Source organism: Furipterus horrens, unplaced genomic scaffold (assembly GCF_987537825.1).
Source record: "Furipterus horrens unplaced genomic scaffold, mFurHor1.1.pri manual_scaffold_3, whole genome shotgun sequence".
Classification (NCBI taxonomy): domain Eukaryota; kingdom Metazoa; phylum Chordata; class Mammalia; order Chiroptera; family Furipteridae; genus Furipterus; species Furipterus horrens.
Window position 1 is genome coordinate 208567265 of NW_028327173.1, and position 10811 is coordinate 208578075.

Sequence of the window (10811 nt, forward strand, 5' to 3'; positions counted from 1 at the left end):
GCGTGGAGAGAGAGATATTTACACCCAACACGTTAATTTTCTTTTACAGCAAAACCACATTTTATGTACAGGGCTGGGCCTCCTCCCAGCTGGTGAATGCATTTAGAAGCAATGAAATCAGGATTCACAAATAATAATGGACACTGTTGTTAAGTGCACGCGGAAGCACTTCCTGCTAAGACACACTCTCCCGGGCGTCAGCCCGGCTGCGAAGGAATTCGGGCAGCAGACAGAAATGGAAGGACACGGTTAGCACCGGCCCAGCCAGGCAGCGGCACAGGCTTAGGGGGCCTTACCTGGCCGGCGCTCCCCACCACGCTGGGCCCCCGGCCCCGCCCACCCTGGTGCATCTCTAACAACTGCCCCTGCACCTGCCCTTCGGGGAATTCCAGCTGAGAGGCCCCGCCTGCTGTCCCCAGAGCACGGCTGCACACAGACTGTGTCCCCTTCACCCTGCCGTGATTCAAACCCAAATCGCAGCCTTCCATCGGGGAGAAACATACACAGAATTGCTGTTTCAGTAGCCGGGGGGAGGGGGAGAAGGGGGAAAGGGGGTGGGGGAGGGGTGCCAGGATCATAAAGCCGAACGCCACCAACGTCACAGGCACCACCGTGATGGGCACGCGTGTTTATGAGGACTGGCTGCATCCGGCCGCCGAGCCCCGCATCCAACAGGAGCCTGACACCTGCTTCCTGCGAAGACGAGTCCCAGCCACGCTCACCAACATCCGCGGAGGGATCGCCGTGTTCTCTCCCCGGGAGCGTTCAGGGAGGGGCCGGAACGCCACCGGCACACGCACTCCGCAGAGCACAACACTCTCTAAGCTGCCATCAATTTTTAATTTATTGGATCCAAGAGAAAATAACAACCATGGGGAGAGGGGGGTGGGAGACAGAAGGAATCAATTCTCGGTGGAGAAAATAATCTAGGACTAGAGGACGCTGTAAGGCACAACAAGAAGTTCTGCGGCCGCAGGGAAAGATGAAGTGCTGGGCAGAGGACAGAGACCCTTGGCCCAGCCAGGCAGGCATTAGGACGGTCCTCACAGGCTGCAGAGCGTGAAGACACGTCTGGGGGCGGGAGGGAGTGCCATCCGGGTCCCAGCCCACTTGCCCCCAAATTCCTGCAGCCAGCAAGGCTTGGGGCTGTTGCTGAACCCTGGGAGAGCACAGCCAGGCAGGTCCGAAGCAGCACACGTCATACAGATGGCCTCTTCTCCCCTGACCACCTGCCCTCTTGCAAGATCTCAGGCGTCCAGCTTGTTCCAGTGTGGCAGAGCTAGTGGGCCAGGCCTGGCACTCCCCTGAGACCTCCCAAGGGCACCCCCCCTACAGCCCTCAAATTACTGGAGGGACCAGACGGCACACACCAGAACCACCCTGCCATGCAGCTCAGGTCTCACAGAGAAATTTTCAAGATTCTGACATCTGAGTAGAAGACGGAGAGAAAGCTGCCGGTACACAACCTTATCTGCTATGTGGGTTTCCCTTCCCAGGAAAATGGTCAGCGGTCTGGCTGACGGGGCCAGGGCAGCAGGGGATGGGGGGGCAGTGCAGCTGGGCCTGGTCTGCATTCCACAAGTCAGGCCTGCTGATCCAAGAAGACGTTTGGGGTGCAGGAAGAAGCCTGGCCCCATAGCCCAGGGGCAGGTCCATGTGGGCTAGTGCCAGATGTGAAGAAGGCCCCAGATACACACATGGTCCTACACACCCCCGCCAGTGCCGGGACACTGCAGCTTATCCAAACCAGCTCCCTGGAAGATAGATACCTCAGCTCGCTCTACAGACTTAGTCCAACCTTTCCCCTGTGCCCACCGCACTCTCCTCTCCACAACCCCCAAAACTGGGCTCAGGAGGCCGGGTCTCACACACTCAAAAGCAGAAAAAGGACCGAATGAATAAGAAAAACAGCATCCTGGTGTCTTCACAGATCCCATCTGTGAGTTACTGAAAGCTTACTAAAAAACAGCCACGTCCATGATACCAAAAACTGGAGTGACCTACGTGTTGATAAATAATAGCCAAGTTAATTTTTTTTAAAGGATTTAGCACAGAGCATAGAAATCCTTCTAAACACATTCCGAAGACCCTATAAAACTGCAAATGCCTTGAGTCTTTCTGCGGCACAACAGGGCTCTGGAGGATGTGATCTAAACGCAGTCTTTGCGGCCAAAGGAAGGGGTTTGTTTTACTGAATGCTGTGCGTTCTCAAAGGTGCGAAGCAGGAGGAAAGAAGGGCCCCCCATCCAGGACACGGACTGCAAGCCCGCAGCAGGGGGACCTCCTGCGGGTGACGCCAAGACCACAGATGCAGGGCTGTTCTCCACCTCTCACGGTCAAGGTCGAAACTTACATGCAACCCCCTTTTTTTCCTTAGCAGCACCTCCCTCTCCGCAGCCATGGGTTTTTGGTATGTTTTTTGGGTTTTGTTTTCATGCTGCTTCAGGGGACACCTTACTAGAGCGTTAACCAATGTATCTGTGTTTCAGCAGTTCAGTGGAAGGGGGTCGTGAAAAAGTTATGTAAAACGAAGGAGATTTTTTCTTTTAAACTTTGAAGTTACTTAATGTTGTGTGGTCTGGGCTTTCCTTATGGTAAAATAGCTCACCCTGCCTAATTCAACAGATTATCGGCTGCCTCAGAAAAAGAAAAAGAAAAAAAAAAGGATGAATTTCTTGAATTTCACCAACTACACAAAAGACTTGCATATATCAAAACGCCGGCCGAAAAGTCCCCGTGAAGGTAGCACCATAAACCCACCCTCGATCTGGTGTCACTTTCGTCAGTAAAAGCAGAGCTGTGCCCCTCGCCCCCCTCACTGGCTCGTGCAAGAATTGCGCCCCTCGGCTTTCCCATGTCTGCAAATAGCTGGGGCTCGGCACTTTCTATACACGCCCTGGGAAAACTGCCACTCCGGAGGCAGTCGGCACCCGGCTCTTCTTGGGGAGAGGAAGAATGGGAGGGGACCTCAGCGACGCTGGGCTCCCTGGGAAAGAGAGATTTGTAGGAGTGGGGAGCTGCCGGGGGCACATGACACACAGGACTCCAGGCCCCATCGTCAGTAAATAAAGATGCTTCGAAGTGACAAAGCTATGCCGAGAACAGCCGGATGACACACACAGCCATTCACTCCCGGGTTTTTTCTGTGCCCTCTCCCCGTTAAAAAATACATCGGTGTCCCTACAGCTCATACCACCTTCAGAGAAGGATGCTCCACCGGCATCAGTAACTTGACCGTGCGGAGCAGGGCACAGTCCCCAAAGAGCAGTTATTTTCCCTTGTCCTCCCAAATGTGACACAGCATTAAACCTAGAAGCCAAGGTCCTTGGAGAGTTGCAGCAAAAGGCAGGACCAGAGAGTCCTTCCCGGAGCCATAGGAGATGCAGGAGACAGTCCCCAAAGGTCAAGAACCTCATCTTTACCCTCCCCCAACATATATATATATATTTTTTCAAGCATTGTCATATCTGTGGTCTGTGTTCAGTTACTGCTTGTGAAACTCCCCCAAGTTCCAAGGCACAGGATTGGGGATTTCTAAAGTGAATGTTTTTAACGGTTTTCTGCAGGCCAGAGGCCACTGCCCAGCCCAAGGCAGCCAGGTGACAGTGCCGCTTCATCCCTGAGTGGTCAGGTGAGCCTGCTGCTACGATATGCTTACAGCTGGCTCGGTTCAAACAGTAAGTGAGGTAGAGAAATCATCAGATCAACTGCCGGCCCCTGTACGGGAGAGGGAAGGCTCCTGTGGTGGAGGACAGCGCTCGGCTTTTGTCTGACCTAATTTATTTCTCTTTCAGGTTAAAATAAAGCACACTTTCCTGTTGCAGGGTAACCTCTTCTGCCCATAGATTGAACTAAAGCGCAAGACTTGGGGTTAACAGAGCTGTCTCCAGGTTTCTGAAACTTGAAGAAGACATTTACAGATCCAGAAATCCTGTCCTGGAAGGCACATTCAGGAGAGAAACAGTCTCATTAAAAGCCATTCATTACGAGGCCCGTTTGGGGTGAAAGGTATTAGCAACGCCGGGTCCAGCAAGCATACCCTCCTTCCAAAGTTTCAGGCGTTACCTGAGTCGGCATTTTACATCTTTGGGGAATGATGCTATTTCCCTTAGTACAGTGGGAACACCCCCTAATAAACGGAATTGAGAATCCAAGTGTTATAAAATCTGGGCTAAAAGGATTTCCACTCATCAAGCTGTTTTCGGCACACGACTCCCCGAAGCAGTGGATCTCAGCTGCGCCCCCCTCCTGTGTGCCCTGCCGCCCAGAAAGGGACAGAACGCTGCACCTCTTCCTGGTCCCCCTCGCCGGGTCAGGAATGCCTCCACGACCTGGAGGAATGTTCAACATCAACACCACCGACTAATCCGAAGGCGGGAAAAAAACACCATTCAAAACTAACCCTTTTCATTGTTGCTGTTTTTAAGAGAAAGGAAAAACAAAAAACAAATGACCCCCATCTGCCCAGTGAGAGCCTATACATCAATACCGATAGCTTGAAAACAGATTCTCAAACTTATATTCGCATTTTGTCCCACTCGACCCTCTGCGGGAAAATCGATGCCATGTTGCAACTTCGCACTGGAGACGTTTCGCAGCGCCCGGCAGGGGCCCGGTCCTCGCCCAGGGTGGCCGCGCCATGCCACGGGCGCCGCGCGCCCTCTAGCTGCCACGTGGCGCCAGGCGCGGCGCGGCCGGCCAGGCTTGCCATCAACCAGCAGCCAAGGCAGCTGAAAGTTTATTTTGGAAAGTCTTTTATCACAACAAGCAACAGAGAGTGCAAAGCGATGGAGAAGGGAGATGAAGAGAGAAAAGGGAAGGCTGGGGCAAGCCGTGTTCTAGGAGGAAAAACTGCCAAAAGCTCGATTCCGATAAGGCGCTAGAAGCTGGTGCCCTCCGCAGTCGGAAGCTGAGATCGTAAAGGGACTGTTTTGCCTGCTCCATCTCCCTGAGACAGAAGGCTGATCACTGTCCAATGCACCCAAAGTTGGCTGTTGCTTCAGACAGGAGGCCCCGTGAGTCCTCCACGGTGGTCAGCACAGCACCTCTGACCTCAGCCTCCCGCCCTGGTCCTGAGGCCGGTCTCACCAAAGCAACTACACTCGCTCTAGTTCTTGAGAAATGACTCGTTTTCTGTTTAGAAACTGTTTGGAAGGCCAGACAAAAATCAACAAGGGCAGAGCATAGGCAGAGAACAACCTCTCCCCCTCAACAAAGAAATAAATAAAAAGAAATTTGCATCTGTACATAATAGTCAGAGAGGCAAAGAATACCCTTTAAAAATATTAGGGGTTGTTAAAATATGCTCACGGCTGTTTTCTCTCAGGTGTGAATTACAAATGAATAAAATCAGCCTGGCATGACACCTCAGCTGAACACATTTTATCCTCCCGTGGAATCAGAGCAGCTGACTTATATCACACTTCTAATGATATGGGGTTTCCTTCTCTGCAGAAGGGAGACAAACTTCACCCCCCACCAACAGCTACCAAAAAAAAAAAAGGGCCTATATCTTATGAAATTTATCAGAGGCCCGATTTTGAAAGATCTGTGGGCAACTGGAGATACATAGCACTGTACCCTAGGGAGTTAAGGTCACTGTCAGCACAGCGGCCTTCAAAACACACAGCTACAGCAAAACCTAATTTAAAGGTAAGCATGGAATTAACGCAGCCTAACTGCCGAGTCAAATCTTGGGTCTCTAGTTGTTTTTGCAAAATTGTGAATTCATACGGAAAATTGTTCATTTTCCAAAGAAACCTGTTGGTGGGTTGTTGACAAATCACCTTCGCTGGGGTGGTGTTATTCACCATGGACACCTCACTCTCTTCGAAAGCCTCAGCTCCTTCGTGGACTGGTGTTCGTACCCCTCCCCGCTCACCCTGTCTGGACAGGAGGCTCCCGGCCCTTCCCTCTGCCCGGCCATCACTGTCCCTCTTCCTCCCCTCTTCACTCTTGTCACTGTGTTGTTTTGTGTTTGCTTTTATTAATAGCTGTGTCTGTCCTCCAGTTTGAAAAGCCATATCCATCTGGGTCAAACATTTGAAACTAACCAGAAGCCCAGGTTTTCCTCCCCAGCTGTCTCCCACACTTTCATGCCTCCCTCCTCTTCTCACTGGCTCTGTCTGTAAATGTAACTAGCTCATTACGGAGTCCTTCGACCCCCCGTCCCCGGGGGTCCCCGAAGATTATCGAGGCTATTTGTGTGCCCTTGGTGTTTCCCAGTCCATCCGTTATCTGAGGTTGCATCATCCCCAGCAAAGCCGAGGTGGCTGCTCCCCAGGCCGGCGGGCTGCCACCCAGCTGAAGCTGTACCCCGCTGCAGGTGGTTCTTCCAATTTAAAATCTAAAATGTGAACCCCAGGTCGGGGCTGTGACAGCACCCACTGTGCTGGCCAGGCCTCCAGAGCACCTTCAGCCCATGCCTCCTTCATCAGCACGGAGGGGCACGTCCACAGGCCACACAGCCTCACCGGCACCCAGTCCTTGCCTTTCCCCTGCCTGCACTCCCACCTCCCGGGTGACACAGGACAGACAGAAAAACCAGCTGCTTTTTTTATAAGAAATAGCCTCATCTGGAAGCTGGCTGGACCCCTCTCCCCGCTTAAACCCTTACACATGCGTTGGGCTCCGCGTGCCCTGAGAGGCAGGCGGGATACCCTTTGCCCTCTGGTCTGCCTGTCCCCATCTCCCTTCCCCTTTGCCTCTCCTTTCCCTCCGTGCCTTCGCTCCAGCACTGGCTTTCCCCAGCACCGCTCTGAGCAAGGCTGAGAGGGACTCAGAACAAATGCAGCCAGGGCAGGATGGGGCACCAGCCACCCCTCACCCCCCACCCCGACCAGAAGGACGGGGCTTTCTCCTGGTGTCCCAGGAAATGCCAGAAGAGGAGAGAGCAAAAGCCAAGCAAACCTACCTGCTTCTCCCCCTGACACACAGCTGCAAATTCGCCCGGCTGCTGTTTTGAAGCTGCTGGCTTAGCAATGCACCCCCAACGACTCCCCCTCCCCCGACACCCCCCAACTTCCCCCTCCTCAAAAACAACTCTTACAATTATACAGAAGCTATGTGGGGCAAATTGCCTCCTGGAGAAATGAGGCACCTGTAAGTACAGACATTCTTACAACCACTCCACCATCTAAGGGGGGGGGGAGGCGGCGAGGGGGATAAGCGATTGATTATTGGTAAATGCCACCTAGCAAAAAGGAGAACTGGGTCAAACAAGGCTCAAATCTGGTTGCAAAACATTTTGTTTTAAAGGCAACCAGCGGGTCTTCTTTCACGTTGGAACGGTGAAAATTAAAAGAGCAGTCCTCGTCCCTTCCTCCAAAAGCATCCCTCTCCCAAAGCGAACCCCACTTTAATATCTATCCCCCTCCCCCCCCCAAAATAATAATAAATCCACAAATTCTTACTAAGGTATCTGCCGTAACAAAGGAGCAGCGGCGGCGGCAACTGCTCCGAGCAGATGGCTCCTGTGCTGGGTTTTCAGGGGAGGAGAGAACCCCTTTATATATTTTTTATTTATTTATTTATTTATTTAAATTTTTTAAAATATAACATAAATATTCGGCTCTCGGCCGCCCCGCAGCCAGTCCTCGGTGGCGGCTGGGCGCGCAGTCCTCTCCAGCTCGGCGCCGGCAGCCCGGCCCCAGCCCGGCGCGGTGCCGCGAGGATTGCAGGAACACAACCTACCCGCGCGGTCTCGATGGCACCCAGAGGATGTTTTATTTCTATTGCAATAATTTTTTTTTTTTTAAATAGCAACAGCGACCCAGGCACCGCGAGAGAAAGGACCGCGGGGAAATGTTCGCGCGCCGCGAAGCCTCGGCCGGCCGGGCAGCGCGGCGAGCCGACCTTCCCGGTGCAGCGGAGCGGGCACCCGGGGCGAGCTCCGCGGCAAACCCCGTACCTGGCCCGCTCGCGCTCCCGCTCGCTTTCTCCCTTCTCCGAAGAAGCCCAACTCTCCGCCCGGCTGCCCGACTTTGCCCGCCCGCCATTGGCTTGAAATCCACACGGTCTCAGTCTACGGATTTCCACTGCGACCTGCCTTGTTTATTTAGATACAGAAGATGAAAGATACTGAGATAGAAGGATGGGTAAGAAATGGATAGGTCTCTCTCCTTCCATTCTTTATTTTTTTACTACTATTTTACAAGCACATCTCTCTCTTCTCACTCCTAGCTCACGATCTTTTTCCCCCGTGGCGGGGATTCTTCACCGGCCTCCAAACCCCCCTCCTTTTTTCGGAGTGGGGGGAAAGAGGAGATCATCCCAGGAGGCAGCGGAGGTGGGGAGATGGGGGTGGGTGTCGGGGCCCGGCAAACGGCCGCGCAGCTGGATTCTTTTGCAAAGAGCAGGAGGAGGGGTGAGAAGCAAGCGGCTGCAGAATCCCTGGACCGGCGTGGCCGGAGCCCTGCCCGGCCGGGTGCAGCGACCACGGGACTCGGAGACGGCGCCCGCCGACCGATCCGCGTCTCCCCCAACCCTGAGCGCACCCCGCTGTCCTCCGCCTGCGCCGTCAGCGCGGACCCACGCGCTCGCCAACTTTTCCCCACTTCCCGGCTTCCCCCTCCCCCTCCTCTCCCCCAGCCCCCTCCCCCTCCTCTCCAAACCCCGCCACCAGCGCCGCTGCCGCCACACACGCCGCTCGGAGGGGCGAGGGTCCAGCCAGGCTCCGCGCGCACATGCACACCTCCTCCAGCCTGCGCGTCCCCTCCACGGCCCGGCACCCGCTCCGCAGGCCCCTGAGCCCGGGGCGCGTCTGGCTGCGCAGCGCCCCGACTCCCCGGGCTGCAAAGAAACTTTCCTATGGCCCACCGCCCCCTCACCAGGCTCTGGGCCGTCGCCGCTGCCTCTGCGAGCTCGCGGGCCGCCCCGGCGCCCGGCCTGGCTGCGTCCCGCTCGATGTCCCCAGCCCCGGGCGCCCGGAGCCCCATCCTCCGGCCCCCGCGCGCACGCCGCAGACACTTACGGGTGATGAGCTCCCTCTGGGACAAGTGCTGCGGGTTGCCCTGTTTGCGGCGGGACATTGCCCCGGCATCTATTCTGGCATCGCCCGGAGAGCTGCTGTGATGAGGGAGCCGGGGGAGGGGGTCCGAGCTGCCGCCGCCGCCGCGCCTCCTCCTTTGCCCCGGTTGGTGTTTTGGTTTTTTTATCCCCCTTCCTCTCTTGCCCTCTCTTTCTTCTCTTCTTCTTTATTTTGCTCGTTCTTTTATGCTGTTTTTTTGTTTTGTTTGCAAAAAGGAAAAGAGAATAAAAAGGAAAGAAAAACCTCGATCTAAAACAGGAGAAAGAGGCCAAAAAAAAAAAAAAAAAATCCCAAAATCTGCTGTTGCTTGCCGCAGACTGGCTGGTTTCTTTAAAAATATATTCTTTAGGAGGAAAAAAAATCCTTTGCACTTCTTCCAACTGCTTGGCCTCCTGGACTTCCAAATGTCTTCTTGAACTTAAACCGAATTTTGCACCGGCTCCTGACACTTTCTTTCGGGGTCTGGTAGGTGGAAAGCGCACCTCTACCAGGAGAGGGGGGGAGAAAAAAATGCAAACAAATAAAAAATAAAAGAAGAAAAAGAAAATAAAAGAAAGCAAAGAAAACTTGGGGACTTGTCTCGTACCCCCTCACCCCGCCCCCTCAAAAAAACCCGAAGCAATGTAAAACTGCCCGGGTCCGGTTGTTTCTGGGCTTTCTGCGGGCTGCCTGTTTTTTTCTCGGAGACTGACCCTTCCGAGGCTCTGGGGGGACTCCAGGATCGGCTCCTTCCCAGTTCACCTGGCAGGCTGGCGCCGGCCGGAGAGGCTGCCGGGTCCCCGCGAGCGCTCCCCAGCGCTGCCCTGGCGCCGCGGGCCCGGGGGCAGCGGGGCTGCGGGGCGGCTCGCCCAGCGCGCCTGGGTCCGTGCGGGCGCGGACTGGGAGCTATAGGTTGCAACGTGAAGATGGCGGAGTCCGGGTTCTCTGGGAGCTCTCGGTCTCTCTATGGCTGGGGCTGCCTCTGTACAATGGGATAAAATTCAAGTTCAAGTGCGGACGTGACGTTTAATCTGCACTAGAGAGACAAAAAGACCCAGAGAGTCGGAGCACTGGGGGCGACTAGCGGTGGCTTTTTAACATTGTACCCTGTAAGAGAACAAGAAAGCACACACACATACACAGACTCCCTCTCTCTCCCTCTCTCTCTCTCTCTCTAGCGCGCGCGCACTCACACACACACACTCGCCCGTGCGCACACCCGCAGTCCGGGCCGGCCACACGTGCAAACGGCGTTTTTGTGCTCCGCTCTCCTCCCGGGGCGCAGACAGCGCTAAGGGGGGCGGGGGGGCAGTGGGCAGGACATTTTTAAATAAAAGAAAATCCTCCCGTCCCTCCTCCCCTCCTGGGAGCAGGACCCCCTGAGGAGGGGGCGGAGTGTGGTGTGTCTAGGAGTTGAATCTAAGCCAGACCCCACCCACCCAACCCACCGAATGCTCCTTAGGACTTGCGGGGGGCGGGGGGGGGGGCAGTGGGATGTTGCTCTGGAAGAGGTTTGGGGTGGGCACCTCGACTGGGAGAGATAGTCGATTGCTTCATCTCCGGGGAAAAGTAGCTTGGTTGTTTTTACTTTTTGTTTTATTGGGCGATGGGGTTAAAACTTCCAAAAAGTGTCTCATACAAACACTGATATTACAAACGCTGGGAGAGCCGAGTGGACAAAATGAAAGGTACTAAGATCAGAGAATGAAGAGTGCGTTTGGGGGGGGAGGAACGTGAGACCTTGTCTGAGTCCCCTTCCGGAAGGAGTGTTCGCCTGGATCTGTGCGGTCCCACCTCCTCACTC

General features: G+C 54.7%; 1 protein-coding gene across 2 annotated transcripts in view; it reads right to left on the bottom strand.

Moving 5' to 3' along the window:
- BCL11B (BCL11 transcription factor B) overlaps positions 1–9301 on the bottom strand; it is an 88036-nt gene extending 78735 nt beyond the window's left edge. For both annotated transcript variants that reach the window (XM_090271375.1, XM_090271374.1), the window contains exon 1: positions 8972–9301. In XM_090271375.1, the coding sequence (XP_090127501.1) occupies positions 8972–9029 (58 nt within the window). In that variant the 5' untranslated portion in view covers positions 9030–9301. The remainder of the gene's footprint in view (positions 1–8971) is intronic.
- Between the last annotated feature and the right edge of the window lie 1510 nt (positions 9302–10811).